Source organism: Diospyros lotus, chromosome 9, assembly GCF_014633365.1.
Source record: "Diospyros lotus cultivar Yz01 chromosome 9, ASM1463336v1, whole genome shotgun sequence".
NCBI classification, from domain to species: domain Eukaryota; kingdom Viridiplantae; phylum Streptophyta; class Magnoliopsida; order Ericales; family Ebenaceae; genus Diospyros; species Diospyros lotus.
In genome coordinates, this window is record NC_068346.1 from 31,782,260 (window position 1) to 31,804,455 (window position 22,196).

At 38.6% G+C, this 22,196-nt stretch overlaps 1 protein-coding gene across 1 annotated transcript in view; it reads left to right on the top strand.

Moving 5' to 3' along the window:
* LOC127809565 (uncharacterized) overlaps nt 1-22,196 on the top strand; it is an 86,090-nt gene that overhangs the window by 51,549 nt on the left and 12,345 nt on the right. The window contains exons 7-8 of the mRNA XM_052348439.1: nt 1,407-1,925; nt 2,014-2,336. Of these exons, the coding sequence (XP_052204399.1) occupies nt 1,407-1,925; nt 2,014-2,336 (842 nt within the window). The remainder of the gene's footprint in view (nt 1-1,406; nt 1,926-2,013; nt 2,337-22,196) is intronic.

Below are 22,196 nucleotides of genomic sequence, written 5' to 3' on the forward strand. Positions count from 1 at the left end.
AAGGCACATAATATTAATTTTTCTCCTAATCATCACATCCACCACTTCCATAGCTTTGCCTGTTAATGTTTCTATGTTCCATGACCCAATCCTTAATCTATGATTTTGTTTTTGGCCTTGACTTTGGATTTGATTTTGTTTTTGGCCTTGACTTTGAATTTGATTTTGTTTTTGATTTTGATTTTGATTTTGGTTTTGGTTTTGATTTTGATTTTGATTTTGGTTTTGATTTTGATTTGGACTAGCTTCTTTACCCACATCCGTCCAGGCAAATGCGGGAACCCTTGCTCATTTATCACTATATCCGAGCGCCGATGCAGCGGCCCTAGCTCACTTGTCACTACACGGGGGCAGTGTAGCGCGTCGCTATGAAGGGTTATGCCCACGCTCAAACGATTTTTCATAATTTGTCTAGAGTTCATGATTTGGATCTGACTAAGTTTTACGTTGGCTGTCGGCTACCTAACACAACCCTCCTTCTTTATTCGGGCTTGGGACCGACAGTGAATAACATCCCCAGGCGGAGTTTGCCTATATACTCAGCAGCTGAAATGAAAATGCGCTAACATAAGTCGCACATAGCAGTAAGAAATTAAGCTAGCTAGGACTACCAACATTCACAGAAAACAATATAATTAGAAGAGGAGAAAATAATAAGAAGCAAAGCACAGCTTGCTTCAAGTAACACTTCCTTTCACACACGGAAGCAGTTTCTGCCCAGTTGAGTAACCATATTGGTCCTTGGAAAATAAAATGAAAATATTTCTTATACTAAGTTGTGTGAAGCACCATCAAAATCCTCTACTTCAAGCTCTATTGGGATTTCAAGTTGTAAGACAAAATATGTGTGGGTTCTTCCACTACCTTGATGGCTAAATAAGTGGTCATAAGTTGGCATGTGAACACATAAGGAAGCATGTCCTACTCGAGAGAGCAAAGCTATCTCCTTAAACATGCACCTTGAAGCTAACATTTCAGCATTTGTCTTGTGTCTTCATAGGTGCCTTGGCACTTGGCATCTGTGTTACCATGTGGTTTGCAAGCCATCATGGGGTATGGTGGTGCAGTTTGTAATTTACGGGCATGATCAGGGCATGACTCTGATTTTGTTGTAATTGCACTTTTATTTTAAAGCTTTGTGGATTTCTGGTCAGTAGATTTGTGGTCCTGCCATGATGTTTTATATTGGATTTAGGGTGGATGGTGGTGTTATCAGCTCTGACATTTAATGTGATGTTCTGATTATAGCGTCGTATTTAGTTTTGGTATTGTGATCTCTACATTGTGCCATTTCACAATGAAAAATAATTGCCCGTCTTCTTGTTAGTTTCAATGACTTGATTTTTTGATGATTAAAAAGCTAGTCGGTCTTTTTTCATTGTTGTGTGTTTTGTTGAAAAAATTAGGTAATGGTGGGGCAAAAAGCATGTCTGAGCTTCCTGTTCATATTGACAATGAGGGCCATGTTGAGAACTTTTCTTCTACATATGCATCCCCTACTGCTGATCTTGTGGATAGCTGTATTTCCGCAGAAGCTGACCAATCATCAAGATCTGCTACCTTTTCATGTTCCATTCTTGGGAGTGCATTTGGTCACCTGAAGGTTGTGGAAACAATCAGCTTAGTTGCATTACAGGGTAGAAATAAAAAAAATCACAATTATGATATTTGCAATGGCAAGGAAAATAGTGGTACCTGTGCTGCAATTCAACCCAGCATTTTGAGTTCAAACTCATTGGATGAGACTTCACTGAATATGTTTGCTGAGAAACTTGGCTGTTACTCCTGCAATCTTGCAATTGATCCATTTTGGCCGCTTTGTATGTTTGAACTCCGAGGAAAATGCAATAATGATGAGTGTTTAAGGCAGCATGCCAAAGATTACAGCAGCAGAAGTATGAAGCTTAAAAATTTTGATAGTACTGGTACGAATACTTGCTGAAAATCTGTACAAACTTTGGAAACTTGAATTTTATTGTTTTTAATTGACTTTGCAACCACTTTCTTCTGCAGATTGTCTAGTTGGGCTATCAACCGACATAGGAAATTTTAATGGTGCAAGAAATACCTGCAAATATTTTGATTTGGCCCCACCCACTTATCTGGTTTGCTTGGAGACACTGAAAGCTGATGTCCATACCTATGGATCTGTCCTCGCCCTAACTGGTGGACAGTGCTGGCAGAAATGTTTCAGTACTACTTTGGTTCTGTCAAGTTTGCTTCCTTCAGATTCATCTACAGATGAAGCATTCTTGCATGGCAGTGAAGCTCGTATTGAGGTCTGCGGGAGTTGGAATAGTCAATCATTATACTTCCACAGTAAAAATGGCAAAATGGTATGTTGGCACTAATTCAATCTGTTTGTTCAGTACTTGTATTGTTTCTCCATTTCTAGTCTTTTTTTTATCTATTTTGTTTCTTCTGACTCTGTGTGTGCGCGAGCATGTGTATAGCTGCCAGAAATTCTTCAAACCATCTTGTGTTCTATAACTCAAGCTGTAGCATATTTGATAATTCATGGGTTTTCTTTATTTGACTCCCAAAGGGATTGCTAGGAATGTTGTGCTGTTATGTATAAAACTCCCACTTTGTCAGTTTTATGACACTTCAAAAGGGAAGCGCCAGTTGTAGGGTGGCAGGGGGAACAGGGCTTTCGATTTTTCAGTTAATTTTTTTATTTTGATTTTTCTTTTGTGTTCAATTTTCGTTTATAGCTTAACATGTTGTTCAATAAGCATTTTGGGTTTTGCCTTCTGCTTTTTTGTTTCTTTGTTTTCTTTCTTCTTTTGCCTCGACTCTCCAACAGAGAACAGAATCGCTGGACTTCAGCAACTCTCTGGGAGTTGTCAATGACTCCTATATGGGTCAATGGGAATTCAGTAACTCCTCTAGTGATCTTGGGGAGGGGAAGGCAGTAAGATGAAAATGAAATGGAAATTGTGGAAACACCTTTCTGTTTGTGATTTTTCCAATTTTTTAAAAAAAAATTGAAAATGAAAACATTTCAGTCCCTCATGAACCTAATTTTTGAGCCTTACCTAAGGAAATTTGTCCTAGTATTCTTTGATGACATCTTGGTATATAGTCCCACCTTGGACCGACATATATCTCACCTCAAAACCACCCTGGAGGTCCTTAGAGCTAACCAACTTTTCATCAAAAGGTCAAAGTGTGCATTTGGGCAGAATCAAGTGGAGTATTTGGGGCATTTAATTTCTGGGGTAGGGGTTAGCACCAACCTTAAAAAAGTGGACACCATGTTGGCCTGGCCCAAATCCACAACCGTGAGGGCCTTGAGAGGGTTCCTTGAGCTAATCGGTTATTATTGGCGATTTGTCAAAGGGTACGGAACTATAAGCAAACCTCTAACCGAACTCTTGAAGAGAGGGGGCTTCAATTGGGAGCAGGAAGCCAAGACAACCTTTGAAAAGGGCAATGAGTGAGGTTCCAGTTTTGGGGTTACCTGATTTTGGCCAACTGTTTGTAGTAGAAACAGATGTTTGTGACAATGGTATTGGAGCAGTACTATCCCAGAAAGGAAGACCCTTAGCCTTCTTAAGTTGAGCTCTAAGTGGGAGACATGGAGGCCTAAGTATATATGAGAAAGAATTTTTAGTTGTTCTAATGGTAGTGGATAGATGGCGTCATTATTTAGAGGGGGGGGGGGGTAAATTTATAATCCAAACAAATCATGAGAGCTTGAAATTCTTACTGCAACAAAAATTGCAAACTCAACTACAAAAGAAGGGGATGGCTAAGTTAATGGGGTTAGACTATTCAATACAATATTGGAAGGGCAAGGAGAATGTGGCAGCAGACGTCCTCTCAAGATGTTATGAAGATGGAAACTTGGCAGCCATTACTATAGTAGTGTCGGATTGGTGTAATGAGGTAGTGGATAGCTATGAAGGGGATGAATAGGTGCAAGATCTCATGCAAGAAGTGGCGGTGAGACCACAAGGGGCTGGGGGTTACACTTCGAGAGAAGGAATGCTACGACTATAAGGCAAAGTGGTCATAGGCTGTAAGGGGGACCTAAGGAAAAAAATACTATAGTCGCTGCATGAGTTTGCATGAGTCTCCCTTAGGGGGACATTTGGGAGTCCAAAACACCTACTTAAGGATTAAACGACTATTCCACTAGCCAAAATTAAAGTTTGACATGAAGAAGTTTGTATTATCTTGTGATACTTGCAAGAGGTGCAAGTATGAAAATGTTGCTTACCTCAGGTTGCTCCGGCCCTTACCAGTACCTGACCAAGCTTGGACTAGTGTGTCCATGGATTTCTTTGAGGGACTACCCAAGTCAGATGGGAAGGATAGTGTGCTAGTGGTGGTCGATAGGTTTACTAAATTTGCACACTTTATAGGGTTGACTCACTTCTATACGGCCCAAGAGGTGGCCAGAGCTTTCATGGACAGAATAGTGGCCTTGCATGGGGTGCTGAATGTGATCATATCAGATAGGAACATAATATTTACCAGCATCGTGTGGCAAGAACTTATGAGGTCAATTGGGATAAAGCTCAACATGTCGACTATCTACCACCCTCAAACGGATGGGAAAACGGAGAGGGTAAACCAGAGTTTAGAAACCTATCTTAGGTGCATTTGTATTCTACACCCTAACCAGTGGCACAGATAGCTTACTTTGGCCCAGTGGTGGTACAACTCTACCCACCACACCAACCTTAAAATGTCTCCCTTTGAAGCTAATTACGGTTACAAACCCCCAATATTATCGGCCATAGGAGGGTAGACTAGAGTTGCATCAGTGGAAGAATATTTGTAGCAAAGGAGGGTGGTACTTAGACAACTCAAGTAGGAATTGGCCTCGGCCCAAAACAGAATGAAACAATATGCAGACCTGAGCAGGAGTGACAGAGAACTGGAGGTTGGGGAGAAGGTTTATTTGCGATTGAAGCATCCCCATTTGAAGTCTCTTACTCAAGGACCGGTTACTAAACTAACTCTCCGATATTTTGGCCCGTTCACTATCATAGCTAAGGTGGGAAAGGTGGCCTACCAGTTGCAACTCCCTGAAGGATCCCGAATGCATCCCATCTTCCATGTTTCTCTCTTAAAAAGGTCATCAGGCAGGGAGCATGTCAACCCCGAGCTGCCATCCTTGCCTAAGGAAAAGAAAAGAATGGAAGAACTAGAAGCAATATTGGATAGAAGAGTGATCCATAACCATGGGGTCCCTCTCATTCAGGTGCTGGTCAAGTGGCAGGGCGAAGACAAGGGAAACAGCACCTGGGAATATTTGCCAAGTCTCCTTCAGCGATTCCCCAGGGCCAGCCTCCTCAGCATTTCTTGAGGATAAGAAATTGTTCGAGGGAGGGGCAATTGTCACACACAGTGACAATGGCGTGATATCAGCCGCTTCGAATTTGTCTTAGTGGTCTTTCCTTTTATGCTATATTGTTATGTTTTCATTTACTTTATGCAATGGTACTCGTTGGGAATATGGTAGCTGTAAGAAGATAGGATATTTTAGAGGAGGGGTCCACGTGTAAAGGGGCCTAGAAAAAGACAAAAGAGTTAGTTATTAGGGATGGGATCTGCTGTGGCAGCACTCATGCTAGAGGCTTATATACCCTCCAGACCCAGCTTGTAGAGGCATGAAAAATCAAAAAAATCTTATTCTTTCTCTTCATTAACTCCTCTCTGTTTTCTCTTCCTTTTTCCTTCCCTCTCAAAACTCTCTCTCACTTGCTTCGTCTTCTCCTAAGATCCCTACTGACCTTCTAATTCATACCGGATTAGTAAACTGCATACTTTGTCACTATCGAGTTTGTAACAATTCACATCAATGGCGAGAAATCATTAACAAAGTTCAAGTTCAACATCTCCATTCAACTTCTATTATTTCTCAGTTGCAATTTGATTTCTCCTCAATTGCAAAATCTTTGAACTATAATCCAATAAAATTGGAGACAGATAACTATCTCTTTTGGGAGGCTCAAATCCTTGCCAAATTTAGAACCTTTGACCTAGTTCAATTCATCACAAAATTGGAGAAACCTCCTGTGAAGCATATTCAAGATCCTAATTCCAGAAATCCAGATGATCAGAAGGTGAATGAAGGATATCTTGCGTGGCTTAGGTCAAATCAATTACTTTTAGGCTGGTTATTCTCTACAATCAGCAAAGAAGTGCTGCTCAAGTTGTTCGTTGTGAGTCATCATGTGAATTGTGTTGTGGTATATTCTTAAAAACTATTACAAATAGCAGATGACTTAAAACATATACCGGAATAAAAACAATCATAGATTATTTGAAATGCCTTTGATGGCCAGAAGCATAAACAAACACACAAGGAATATAAACATAAACCGAAAGAATAAAGGAGAGGCCAAAGATTTATCATGGTTCACCTCAAATTAGGGCTACGTCCACGTTGAGCTCCGATAAGAAGACCTCACTGCACTATATGATAAACAGAGATTACAGCCTCGAAAATGGCTCACAAACACTCTTTGTACATCACTGGTTCACTAACAAAATTTTTCAATAATCACAAATACAGATTAGAGGTTTATACCTATCAAACCAGAGAACAAGAAAAGAAGCATATACAGAGCAAACAGAGAAAACCCCCAAAACCCTTGGCCGAAGAAAACACCCTCTCCCTTTTCCCTTTTCCCTTTTTCCCTTTTTCTCATGTGTCGCTTCAAATTCTCAAGGCGAGAGATAAATAGAAATTCTGGACGGTTGAGATGGAGCCTCATAAAGATAGGATGAATGGTCGAGATTAGATTGTGAAACACGATCAATATTCCAACGGAAAGGCAATCGGGCGCCTAATGGAGCAAGGGGATGGTTGCCGTGTGTGGCCATCCTACAGGCGCCACAAGGCAGCCTGCGATTGCTGCACGTGGCCTTTCTATCTCCTAGTCCAAACAACATCGTTTGATGCTTCACCTATTCAACATCAATCTCCACCTTGAAGCATCAAACTACAGGTGAACTCACATTCTCATATTTGTGCAGCATGCTTCAATTCTCACCTTCACTGCTCTTGTTGATTGTTTGATCAACCAACTCTAACATGCAACAAGTCCAAGCAATGCTTGAACTTGGTTGCAGTCAACACCTTTGTACCCATATCTGTTGGGTTATTTTTTGTAGGCACCTTCTGAATATTCACAATGTCATTAGCTACCAAATCTCTTACATAATGATACCTGACATCCACATGTTTTGTTCGTTCATGGTACATCGGATTCTTAGACAGGTGAGTGGCACTTTAATTGTTTGAGAATACCACCACTTTGCTTTGAAGCAAGTGGATCTCTTTTAAAAGGCCTTGAAGCCATACGACCTCTTTGAAGGCATCAGTCACAGCCACGTATTTCGTCTCAGTGGAAGACAGTGCAACCAGAGGCTGCAACTGTGATTTTCAGCTGATGCAGTTTCCACCTAAGATGAAAAAGAGGGTAGTTGTAGACCTCTTTGTATCTCTTTCTTCGGCAAAATCAGAATCTACGAAACCAACAAGATCAAATGTATCATATCTCTTCTTATGACTCAGACCAATGTTTACAAAACCATTTATATATCTTAGCAAATATTTTAGTGCATCCCAATGTGGTTTCCCAGGGTTTGACATGAATCTACTGAGTGAGGAAATTGCATATGCAAAATCATACCTAGTACTAATCATTGAGTACATAATGGTTTCAATTGCATTAGCATATGGGATATTTTCCATTTTAACAATTTCTGAGTTAGATGTAGGGTGTTAAGATTTAGTCAGAAGAAAATGTCCAGCTAAGGGAACACTTACAGGCTTGCAGTTATGCATGCCAAATTTGTGAACAACTATTACTAGATAGTCATGTTGATGAATTTTTAAGCTGAATTTACTTCTATCTCTCTCTGTTGTCATTCCTAAAATTTTCTTAGCAAGTCCTAAGTCTTTCATATCAAAGTTTGTATTTAGGATTGATTTTTAATTCATTGATTTTTGACTTAGACTTGCTAATTATCAAAATATCATCTACCTATAACAATAGATAAATAGGAACATTAGAGAGCATAAAATAAAAACAATTATCATATTGACTCCTAATAAAACCAATCCTTAGGACAAAGCTGTCAATTTTTTTATACCATTCTCTTGGGGATTGTTTTAAGCCATATAAAGATTTTTTCAACAAACATGTATGCTCAAGCTTAACAAGGTCAATATATTCAGTTGGTTGAACCATATAAATTTGTTCTTCAAGGTCACCATGCATGAATGTTGTTTTAACATCTAATTGTTCTAATTCTAAATCAAATTGAACAACAACAGCAAGCATCATGCGGATTGTTTTAAACTTAACTAAAAGTGAGAAAATTTCATTATAGTCTATACCCTCCCTTTGTATAAACCCCTTAGCCACTAATCTAGCTTTATATCTAATTGGGTCAGTGGGAGACATACCTTCCTTTAGCTTGTACAACCATTTGCATTGGATTAGTTTTTACTTCTCAGGTCGAGGGACCAATTTCCAGGTAGCATTTTCCATGAGAGATGTCATTTCCTCGTCCATGGCCTATTGCCACTTGTTACATTCTTTGGAGCTGATAGCCTCCTCATATGTGGATGGCTCACTGTTTCTTAATTCTATCCTTGCAACTAATGCACAATAAACCAAATCTGAATAAACATACCTAGTAGGAGGTCTTATAACCCTCCTGCTTCTGTCACAGGCTAATTGGTAGTCACTGAGATTTTGAGGTGAGTTATGATGCTCCACCTTAATCTCAGGGTCATCGCCTTGTTCCTGTTGATCATCATCATGATCAAAGGTATGATCCTCATTGGACATAGGTAAGGGAACTCCTTGGTTAGGATCTAATGAGGTAGGAGCAGCTGGCAGGTTGTTACTTCCTGTAGGTTACTCCACCTCAATTTGAGAGCCTCCTAAAATGACACAATTTGGTTTTTTCAGTGTGTTGGTTTCTTCTATATTTAGTGATTTACACGGGAAAATGGCTTCATTGAATATGACATCTCTACTGATAAGTATTTTAACTCCACTTGATTGTCTCTCCCATAGTCTATAGCCTTTGGTCTCTTCTTGGTAACCAACAAACACACACTTTGTGGACCTAGGTTCTAATTTTCCTTCAGATTTGTGAGCATAAGCTTCACAACCAAACACTCTTAGGTAATTTAGATTTAATTTTTTACCGGCCCATTTTTCTTCAGGGCATTTAAGATTTAATGCTGTTGAAGGGCTTCTATTTACTAGGTGAGCACCAGTTGAGAGAGCCTCACCCCAAAAGGACTTAGGCATATTAGAAGTGAATAGAAGGCACCTAACTTTTTCAAGTAGGGTTTGATTCATTCTTTTAGCTATCCCATTTTGTTGGGGTCCATTCCTAACTGTTTTGTGCCTAAGTATACCTTGAGTGTTACATAATTTATCAAACTCTCTGCTGCAGAACTCTAAACCATTGTCTGTTCTTAGAATTTTAATTTTCCTATCAGCTTGATTTTCTACTATGCTCTTCCAAGTTTTGAATTTTTGTAAAGTCTGATCTTTAGTTTTTAGTAGAAACACCCAAACTTTCCTAGTAAAGTCATCTACAATAGATAGGAAATACTTTTTACCACCATGAGTAGGAACCTAAGAAGGTCCCCACAGGTCTGCATGCAGGTATTCTAGGCATGCCTTTGCTAGGAGAGTTCTATGGAAGCTTAGCTTGTGTTGCTTGCCCAGAACTCATGGTTCACAGAAATCAAGGGACCCTACAGACACTGATCCAAGATAGCCTTGGTTTGACAGTGCTTGTAGACCTTTCAGGCTCATATGACCGAGCCTCAAGTGTTATAGTTCTGTTTTATCAGTATTAATAATGCAGATAGAATGCATGTTGATGGAGGGATGATAACAACCATTCAAAACATATAAACCATTTTTCTTAGCACCAGTTAAGATTAAATCATTTCCTATGCATAAAAACCATTTTCTGCTCTATAAGAAAATCCTAACTCATCTAAGGTACCAAGAGAGATCTAGTTTTTTTTCAAACTAGGTACATATCTTACATCAGTGAGAGTTCTTGTTTTATTATCATCCAGTTTGAGTGATGTCACTAATACCTTGAACACTACAAAAATGGTTGTTACCCATATAAATAGTTCCATTTTCTTTGTTATTAAAATTTTGAAACCAATCAATGTTAGGACACATATGAAATGAACAACTAGAGTCCATAATCCATTTATTGTCAACAGAGAAATTAGACACATTAAGCATTTCAGCCAAACAATTTGAGTTATTAGCAGTTGTGGTCACATTCCCCCCTTGTTTTTGTTTTATGATGAAATCATAGCATTATTTTTTAATATACCCCTCCTTTCCACAGTGATAACATTTCCATTTTTGCTTTCACTTCTTTTCTTTCTTTTTACCCTTTAGCCCTGACCCACCAAATTGATCAGTATTCCCTATATTATGTCTTTTATCATTTTTATCCTTAACAAACATGTTATTGCCCGATTTCTTAGATGTGCTTAATTCCAATTCTCTAGCCTTAATGCCAGAAATTACAAGATCCAAACTAGGTACAATACTAGTATATCATGAAGTATGCTTAACATCATAGTCATCAGGTAAAGAATTCAACAGAATCATAGCTTCACTGGTGTTGCCTAATGCTTAATTAGTACCTCTTAAGAACAATGCAAGTCTAGTAAATTCATCAATGTTTTCATCCATAGACTTAGAGGTATTCATCTTAAAATTAAACAGCATGCCTTTCAAATAAACTACCTTTCAAATAAACTAAATTAGGTGCAGTCATAATAGAAAATAGAGAATCAAGTTTATTCCAAAGGTCAAGAGGGTTGGAGATACCGTCTACCTTTTAGATTACACTGTCACCCAAATGGAGGAATATCAGATTAAGAACCTCCTCTCTGATCTCATTGATCCTAGCAAGTTGATCTACAGACCATTTTCAATCATCCAGTTCGAGTGCTATCAACACCTTATGATGAGAGAGAAACACTCCTTTTTTTTTCCAGCTTTCAAAATCATCTTTGCCATCAAATGTTTCGATTTCAAATCGAGTAGACGCCATCTTCGCCTTGCACGAAGGTAACCTAAGAGACTCTAGACTCTAACTGAGACACACACAACAAACACCCGCTGACAAAGACTCTCAGAAAAACCCTAGACCACACAAACAGGCGAAACCCTAGATTTGAATCGACCAATTTCTGATTGAACTTTGTAACCCTAAGAGATGATCTTAATAACCATGCTTTGATACCATTGTTACGGATAGCAGATGACTCAAAACATATATCAGAATAAAAACAATCATAGATTATCTGAAATGCCTTTGATGGCTAGAAGCATAAACAAACACACAAGAAATATAAACGTAAACCGAAAAAATAAAGGAGAGGCCAAGGATTTACCGTGGTTCACCCCAAATCAGAGTTACGTCCACGTTGAGCTCCAGTGAGAAGAGTTCACTACACTATATGATAAACGGAGATTACACTCTCGAAAATGGCTCACAAACACTCTCTGTACATCACTGGTTCACTAACAAAATTGCCCAATAATCACAAATACATATTAGAGGCTTATACCTATCGAACTAGAGAACAAGAAAAGAAGCATATACAGAGCATTTACAGAAAAACAGAGAAAACCCCCAAAACCCTTGGTCGAAGAAGACACCCTCTCCCTTTTCCCTTTTTCTCGTGTGTAGCTTCAAATCCCGAGACGAGAGATAAATAGCAATTATGGACGGCTAAGATGGAGCCTCATAAAGATAGGATGAATGGCCGAGATTAAATTGTGCAACACAATCAATATTCCAACGAAATGGCAATCGGGCGTCTGATGGAGCAAGGGGATGGTTGCCGCGTGTGGCCATCCTGCAGGCGTCACAAGGCAGCCTACGGTTGCCACACGTGGCCTTCCTATCTCCTAGTCCAAATGGCACCGTTTGATGCTTCACCTATTCAACATCAAAAACCTATACTCACAACAAACCATAGCCAAGTCTTTTCAACTAAAGCAACTTCCTAGATCAACTAAGAAAGGTTCTATGTTACTAAGTGAGTATATCCTGAAGATTAAGACAATTGGACATGTTCTTACTGCTATTGGTAAACCTGTCTGATAAAGACTTCCTATTGGCTGTTATCAGTGGGTTAGATTTAGATTATGAGAGTTGTCTCTGTCATCACATATCAAATGGATGAGATAATTAATGCTAGAAAAGATTTAATACTTGTTACTTATGCATGAACAAAGATTGAGTATACAGAATTTGGCTAATTCTTTTGATAGAAATATTTTAGTCAACATTCCTTCTAATTGGTCACGAAATGTCAATAATAATACAAGAGGTGGCTTTAACAATGAGGAGGTAGAGGAAGAGGTAGATCTGGTTCAAGAAAGTTTTATTGTCAGCTGTGTGGTAAACCAGGCCATTTTGCTGATAGATGTTCATCAATTTGATAGAAACTTTCAGCATGCAAATTTTACCAGTTTTGGTAAATCTGCTGTTCAGACATCATAAGCATATTTAACAGCTACTGGTGGTTCAACTGGAGTGTCTTTACCTGGGACAAGTTTGGTTCGATATTCACACTTTTCTGGCACACCTGAAGCCTTCTTTGCCTCTCCTGAAACCCTAAATGACTCATCCTGGTTTGTTGATTCTGGTGAAACAAAGCACATCACCTCAAATCTCAACAATCAAACTCTTCATTCTCAGTATCAAGGCACTGAAAAAGCTGTTGTTGGAAATGGTAAGAAGTTACCTATTTTACACATGTTGGTTTTAGTCATTTACCTACACAAACTAAACTAGCCGGCAGAAGACAGAATAGCACTACTTAGGATTGCTAGTGATGACTTGCCTCTGGCTAGTTTTGATCCCGCTTGGTTTTCGATCTGAGACCACGACTTCAGTGGCTGAGTAAGCCCCGCTTCTCCTCCTCCTGAAGGAGGAGCAGGCGCTGGTTTGGTGATTCTTGCCTCTTCTAGTGCAAAAGCCTAGCGAACAGAGAAGCACTGCCCCTTTCTGGCTTAGTAAGTCTCATCTTTTTTCTTGCTCCCTTTTTACTGTGAGAAACCAATACGAATATAAGCTACATGTCCAATTGAACTATGAGCTAGAAATCTCAGGTGTCAAAGTGTGGATTTCATTTAGTACACCTCCGGTGCTGGTAAGGTCAGGACTGTGGTCATCCATCTCCGATTTACCGGCCGGAACCTTCGGACTTGATTGAGCATTAACTGTCCCTAGCACTGGATTCAATTCCATCAAACCGGAGTGAAGTAAAAAACCTTGGGTCAGATGTCCTTTTCACTCCGGAAGAAAAATAAAAATTGATCCAGGAGTTCATCATTTATTGACAGATTTTTCTTTCATGGAAGAAAAAGATTGAAATGACTGTTCACCCTGAGGAAGAATCTTCCAAGTGGAAAGAGACCTCCACTCTTTCTTGACCCAATGTCTTACATGTTCCAGCAATGACTAAGAGTCTAATCAGTGTTTCTAAACTTACAAAAGAAAATACTGTTATTGCTGAGTTTCATGTTGATCCTTGTTTGATTAAGGACAAGGAAACATGAATTGTGCTACTCGTAGGTCAACTTAGGGATGGACTTTTATCAACTTGCACCTGCATCTTTTAGAAGTTCATCCTTACTTTCAAATCCCATTCTATTTTCTCATTCCAGTTTGGCCTCAGTTTCTACCACTGAAGACTCTCTCTTGCTTCCACAATTGTATTCAGGCGTACAGCCTTTTTCTATAAAGTTGAATTCTGGCTCAAAGCTTTGCAATGCCAGTGCTTTCACAGCTAGTACAGTTCAAAATAAAACTTTATCAGACCTTCGACATACAAAGTTGGATCATTCAAATTTTTTTTGTACTTTAGATGATATTGAATAAAATGAACGTTTCCTGTTCTCATTCATCTCTTTCTTTTTTATGATTCATGTAACTTTGGCAAATTACATCTGCTACCTTTTAATGATTATGAAATTAAAGCCAAACAGCCTCTTGAATTTGTCTATGCTAATCTTTGGGGACCAGCTCCTCATCTTGCTACTGACGAATTTAAATTTTATATTATCTTTGTCGATGCCTATACTAGGTATACTTGCTATATCCTTTGAAGTTGCAGTCTGAAGCCCTTTTACTCTTATTAGGTTTCATAAACTTGTAGTATAACACCAAACTAAAATCCTTTCAATCCGATAATGGTGGTGAATTTAAGGTGTTTCTTCCTTATTTTTCAGCAACATGTTATTCAACCTATGTTGTATGCCTTTGAACTTTTGTGTGGAAGCATTTCAAACTGCAGTTTTTCTTATCAATCTATTACCTTCAGCTCTAAAATTTTCTCCTCCTTTTGAGATGCTTTATCACAAGCAACCAGATTATTCATCTCTTCAGCCCTTTGGTTGTGCTTGCTTTCCTTACCTAAGATCTTATAATCACCATAAGTTTGATTTTTATTCCTCTAAATGTATTTTCATTGAATATAGTCAAATACATGCTGGGTTTAAGTGTCTACTTCCTTCAGGAAAGGTATATATATCCAGACATGGTATTTTTAATGTGTCTGAATTTTTTTTCCTTATAAAGTCTTATTTTTATCATCTCCTGTTCCTTCAATTTCTATTCTAGTTTACCTATTTCCTATCTTCAGTCTTTTTCATCTCCTTATGCATCTGTAGCCATAGTCTCCAGGTACTTCTTGTTCTTACCAAGAGACCTTTATCTCTTCTCAGCAGCCACAGAGTATACTTCCTTCTTCATCTCAGCCTACATTACAACCTACTCTAGACCTATTCATCCTATGATCACTTGGTCAAAGAGTAAGCTACTCTTTTTACTGTTCCTCAACCTATATCTGCATCGCCACTTGCCTTAGTGAATGAACTAGAACCTCGTTCAGTTAAAGCTGCTTTATTAGACCTTATGTGGCTTAAGGCTATGCAAGAAGAATGTGCTGCTTTACAGAATAATGGAACCTGGGAGCTTGTTCCACAATCTTCTGACTTGAATCTGATTGGATGTAAATGGGTATTTTGGATCTAATATAACCCAGATGGTGCTGTTCTAAAGTACAAGGCTTAGTTGGTTGCTAAGAGTTTTCATCAAACCACAGTCACTTTTGGTTAGGATATGCAACAGATTGATATTAGCAATACTTTCCTTAATGGAGATTGAACATAGGAGTTTATATGTCACAACCTAAGGGATTTGAAGATCCTCAACGGCCTTCTTATGTGTGTAGACTTAAGAAGTCTCTATGGTCTAAATCAGGCACCCAGAGCTTGGTATGCCAAACTTTAAGACAGCTCTCAAATCTTGAGGTATTCACAATGCAGTGTCTAATGCTTCTGTTCCTCAAAAAGGTGCAGTCATCAGTCTTGCTTGTTTTGGTATATGTGGATGATATTTTTATTACTAGATCTGATCCTAAACTTCTTCAGTCCTTCATTCATATCATGATAGCACCTTTGCTCTTCAAACTCTTGGTTCAGTCAATTATTTCTTGGGATTTGAAGCTTATCCTGATCTATTACTCAAAGCTGGAATAGAAAATTGTAAACCTTGTTCTGCACCTTTTACATTTGGTGCTCAGTGTAATGATGATTAAAGAGTCGAGAGAAATAACGAGAGAAGAAAAGAGAATGCAAAATAATGTCTCGTCCAACTGTTATTAAAAATAGAAATAATAAGCCTATTTATATGATAGGCTTAGGATACAAACAAGAAGCTAACTGATACAAATTACAACAGAAAGCGAACGTATACAAACTAAGGAGCAGAATACAACTTAATTCCTTTAACATTTCACCTCAATATAAACCTCTAGTCAACAAGGCTTGACAAGGCTTGACTCCTTCAACATTCCCCCTCAATTTAGTGGTATGAACAGGAGAGAATCGAAGCCCAAGCTTACTACAGAGAAAAGAAAACCTGTCCCTTGACAAACCTTTAGTAAAAATATCTACAACCTGATACATAGTAGGCACATACCGGATATCAATTTCACCATTCTCCACTTTTTCCCTAACAAAATGAACGTCAATTTCAATATGCTTTGTACGAGAATGGAATACTGGATTCTCGGCTATACTTTTTGTTGCTAGGTTGTCACACCATAGGACAGGAACTTGGGATAAAGAATACCCTAACTCAGTAAACAAGGACTGTAACCACATAACTTCTGTAATACCTTGGGCCATGGCACGATACTTGGCTTCTCCTACTGAACGAGCGACAACGGACTGTTTCCTTGAACTCCAAACCAGCAAATTAGAACCAAGAAAAACACAAACACCACTGGTTGATTTTCTGGTTAGTTTGCAGCCAACATGGTCTGCATCTGTGTACACTGTTAGAGTCAAATCAGAAGGAGCAAGTGTAAACAACAGCCCTAAACCAATGGAACCTTTCAAATAGTGAAGCAAACGCTTACAAGCTGTCCAGTGCTGCTCTTTAGGAGCAGATAGAAATTAACTAAACTGGTTTACCACAAAAGAGATATCAGGCCTGATATAGGTCAAGTATTGAAGAGAACCAATAATGGTTCCATAGAGAGAAGGATCCAAGAAATCAGCACCTTCATCAGTAAAAGAAGTCCCCAAAACCATTGGTGTTTCACATGGTTTGCAATCCTGCATACCAGCTTTATGCAACAAATCCAATGTATACTTAGACTGAGTGAGATACAACCCAGTCTCTCATTCCAAAACACTTCAAAACCAAGAAAATAGTTAACTGACCCTAGTGTTTTGAGGGCAAAGTAAGTATCTAAATCATGAATACAGTCTTTAAGAGTAGAGGAATCTGAGCCAGTGACAAGAATGTCATCTACATACACCAAAAGAAATAATACTGCCTTAGCAGTCCATTTGATGAACAAAGATGCATCAGATACAGACCGAACAAAACCCCAACCATATAAAGCCTGCCACAACTTAATATACCAAGCTCTTGGAGCTTGCTTGAGGCCATAAAGAGATTTTCGAAGCTTACAAACATAAGAAGGAAACTGAGAATCAGTAAAACTTTCTGGTTGGGTCATGTAAACATCCTCGGTCAAGTCTCCATTTAAGAAGGCATTGTTGATATCAACTTGCTGAATATGCCACCCAAAACTGACAGCCAGAGAAAAGAGAACACGGATGGTGGGAGCCTTAACAACTGGACTAAAAGTCTCTCCATAATCAATACCCAGTGTTTGTAAGAAACCTTTAGCAATCAACCGAGCCTTGTATCTAAGAATGGAGCCATCAGATTTATACTTAACACGAAAAACCCATTTGCACCCGATGAGATTCATATCAAAGGAGAATGGTACTAAATCCCAGGTGTGATTGGACTGCAAAGCAGTAAATTCCTCTTGCATAGCTTTAGTCCAGTGAGAATCTAGGAGAGCTTCATGAATTGTACTAGGTTCTACAGAAGTAAAAAGAACATGAGGAGAAGAAACCGAAGACTGCCTAGCTTGAGAACAAGTAAGCATGGGATGAACAGATGGTGCAGGAGGAAGTCGATATTTAGGTATACGAGGAGGTTGAGAAAGCTGAACTGAAGAATGATCTGAAGAAGAACTAGAGGACGAAAAGGACACAGGAGAGTTGTCTGCTGAGATTACAGGATCAGAATTTGATAAAGGAGAAACAACTGACTGAGACACTCGAGGAACACTAGAGGAAAATGAAGGAAGAGGATGAAAGAGTGTAGTTGACGGTCCAAAAGGAAGAGGCATAGATGAAGGTTTCCCAAGCGACTGAAACAAAGAAGGATAGGGAAACTCATCAAGATTAAAGTGAACATATCTAGAAATATAAATTATGCCCGATGGATGTAAACATTTATAACCCACATGATCATGACTATATCCAATAAAAACACACTTAGAAAAATGAAAGTCGAATTTGTGTTTATTGTAAGGTCTAAGATAAGGAAAACATGTGCAGCAAAAGAGTTGAAGAGCAAGATAGTTAGGCTGTTTGTGATAAAGCAGCTCAAATGGACAATGAAAATGAAGAACAATAGAGGGCAAAAGGTTAATGAGATAGACAACAGTTTGGAAGGCAAAAACCCAAAAAGACAAAGGTATGTGAGCATGAGCAAGTAAGGTTAGACCCATTTCAGCAATGTGACGATACTTTCTTTTAGCAACGCCACTCTATTAAGGTGTGTGAGGACACGAATAGGAACGTAGATAGGGTAAAAAGGCTTTAAATTCACCTCCATTATTAGTATGAAGAGCTTTCAATTTAAAACTATACTGCAACTCAGCAAGTTTATGAAAATTAATGAAAGTTTGGAGGGCATCAGACTTCAACTTTAAAGGATAAAGCCACGAATATCGGGTATAGGTATCAACAAAAACAATTTAGTATCGATAACCCTCAATGGAGACAACAGGTGCTGGACGCCAAACATCCAAGTAAACAATCTCCAAAGGATGTTTAGCTGAAATAGGACAATTGGAAGATGGAAGTTTATGTGACTTTCCAATTTTACATGAATCACAAAATGAAACAGCAGATTGTGGACAAGAAAATTGAATTTTATTCAAGACATGCTTCAATACATGAAATGTAGGGTGCCCTAATTTGGCATGCCACTGCTGTCCTACACAAACTGCTTGAGCTACATTTGCATTCAAAGGGAAATCTGGTAAAATCAGATTCTGCTGTATACAATTATTATTAGGAAAGGATGAAACAACATTTGAGGTCTTGAAGCAATGATTGGCAGCAATGTCAGAGGGTTTGGAAGAATTAACAATCTGAGATGCTATAGATGTTGTAGGCACAGCAGAATCAAAAGCTGAAACCAGTTGATACAGACCATCTCTAAGAGTTCCTCGGAGTAACACCAGCCCAGAGTCCTTGTCCTTAATCAAACAAGAAGTAGAGTTAAATTCAACAACAACATTGTTATCTCTTGTGAGTTGAGAGACACTAGGAAGACTCTTCTTCATATGAGGAACATGAAGAATGTGAGGTAAAGAAAGAACAGATCGAGAATTGGATTGAGTTTGTAAATGACCAACACTAATATGAGAGATAGGTAAGGACTTACCATCACCAACAGTTACCTTATCAGTGCCTTGATAAGGAGACGATAAAGACAAGTTGTTGAGACTGGTTGTGATATGATTTGTGGCACCAGAATCAACAAAACAAGGAGAGTTGAATGTAGAAGGCTAATAAGAAGCTTGAGTATTATATTGATACGGATAAACTGAGCCTGGATAAGAAGCTGGAGAATTATAGGAGGAAGTAGAACCTTGATCATCCATAAACACTTCGTTAGACTCGCTTGGACTAGTCAAAAATGCATATGGCTCTGATTGATTCTGAAAATTACTTCCACCTCCTCAACCAACCTGACCAAATTCTTGACTAGAAGGACGCTGAAAGTTTCTATCGAACCGATGATAACATTTGTCAACGAAGTGGCCAGGTTTGCCACATAATTGACAATAAATCCGTCGACCACCAAATTTTCCTTTGCCTCTATCGCCTCGATTCACAAAACCTCCTCCACAAGACATGTATCTTTCTCTAAAGTTATTGACAGAACCATTACCAGATTTACCACCATGAGTTGCAACATTCACATTGGCGGCAGAATCAAAATTCACAAATGATAAATCAATAGTAGAATCACCAGAATTCTTAGACATAAGACGCTACTCATGCATAAGTAGTGGATACTGCAGTTTCTCTAAATTGATCTCATCCATCTGATAAGTAATTAGGCTCACGACAGTATCATAGTCATGATCCAATCCATTTAAGATGGCTAATAACAAATCTTTATCTCCTAAGGGTTCACCAATCGCAGCTAAAGCATGCGCAATAGTCTTGATACGTAAAATGAAATCATTCACTGAAAGAGAGTTTTTCTTAACCGACCTAAGTCGTTGCTTCAACTGAAACGACTTGGCAACAGTTTGTTGTGAATAAAGAGTCTCAAGAGAGGACCATACCTCCTTCGACGACTCGCAGTGAATTACTTGAGCAAAGACTTCCTTGTCTATCATCGAGAACAACCAGCCAAGAAGAAGCTGGTCAGAACGAATCCACGTTAGATACGCTGGATTCACAATCGTTTGATCTGAGACATCTGTAGTCGTATTCGGATCTGGAATATATTTCGGAGGCGATTGAGACTCGTTAATGAATGAAACAAGATCAAAGGCTCAGATAGTTGCAAGCACTTGAGCTTTCCAGAACAAGTAGTTACTGGTGTCAAGCTTGATCAGAACAAAATTTAAAGATTTTGCAACCAATGGAAAATCGACTTGCGAATCAGAAGAATAATCCGATCGAGGCAATGATGAGGCACTGTAATTATGATTCGAAGCCATGGACGTTTGTCGCAAGGCTCTGATACCATGTAATAATGATTAAAGAGTTGAGAGAAATAATGAGAGAGGAAAAGAGAATGCAAAATAATGCCTCGTCCAACTGTTATTAAAAATTGAAATAATAAGCCTATTTATATGATAGGCTTAGGATACAAACAGGAAGCAAACTGATACAAATTACAACAGAAAGCTAACTGCTAAAGCAGAAAGCTAACGTATACAAACTAAGGAGCAGAATACAACTTAATTCCTTTAACACTCAGTTTACTAATGAAGGTGACCCTTTTCCTAATCCTTCCTTACATAGAAAAGTAACTGGTTCACCTCAATATCTGACCTATACTAGACAACACGTGCAAAACAAGCTCAATCAGTTTCTTGTGGGTCCAAAACAGCAACATGTGCAGGCTTGTAAAAGACTTCTAAGATATCTTAAAGGGACACATGGTTTGGGTCTTGTCTTCACTCCTTCACCTATACTTTGACCATTGAGGTGTTCACATATGCAGACCGTGCTGGCTGTAAAGTCACTAGAAAGTCTACCAGTGGGTTGTGTGTATATATATGGATAATAATCTGCTCATTTGGAGTTAAAATAAGCAGTCTGTAGTAGCAATTTCAGTTGGTGAAGCTGAATACAGAGCCTTAGTTCAAGGGGTTACAGAAATATTATGGTTAGTCTTTATTTACTGAGCTTGGATATTCTTTCTCCAGTTCACCAGTTCTTTGGTGTGATAATACAGCAGCCAAGAGGATAGTAGAAAATCCTGTTTTTCATTCTCAAACCAAACATATTGAGATTGCTATTCATTTTGTCAGAGAAAATAGCAGAGTATCGTGATGTTGATATCAGATATTACCATCTGAGCATCAGACAGCTGATAAACAAAGGGTTCACCTCGAGATAGATTTTTAACTGTGTGTAATAAATTATGTTTAAAGACTTCTCCTCAATTTGTTTTGAAGGAAATGTTGAAAAGAAAGTCTTAAAGAATTCATGACACATGCAAGCAGAGTAAAATGCTTCTATGCAAGCTTCTAGGTGTCATTTGAGGGGGAATGTTAAGGATAGGCCTAGTTCTTGCTGTGTACGAATAAGAGAAGAGAAGAAGAGGAGATGATGTAGTTTGTTACTAGCAATAGGCAGCTTTATTCTCAGTTGTCTATGTGGCAGCCTACATGGCAAGTTAGTTTTGATCCGACAGCAGTTACCTGCTCAATTTGCTACTGTCAGCTGTCAGTAACAGTTAGTTTATTAGAGACTCAGTTGAGTAGTATATAAACTCAACTAGTCTCATTGTATCATTTGAGATCGTGATTAAGAATGTGAGGCTTCAATTCTTTCTTCCAACTTCTCTCTCAATTTTTCTTTCATCTCTTCTTTTACAGCCACGACTGAGTCTGGATTATTTGGGATCCTCTGATTCCTATCTTGATTACAGTGTTATGTGGAGTTGGAGGTGGTGGATGAATTCTTTTATTTTGTGTGTGTGTGTGTGTGTTTGGGAGGGGGGGGGGAGTCCCACTCCACAAAAAAAAGAAAATAAACTTTTAAAAGAATTCACCCAACAAATAAATTTTAATTCAATTCCTTAGTTTGTTTTATTTGTTAGGTGGTAGCGAGAGCTTCTATGCAGGGCATGGCAACAGGAAAACAGGGATTCCTTGTGTGGATTTCTTTTCTGGATTGTATATTAGATGTGATATTCTTAATGTCAGTACGGGAAGGTTTACAGTGTGTATAAGAAAGTTGAGGAGACTATGGAACATTTATAACATTTTGAGTTGGATGCGAACTGCTTTT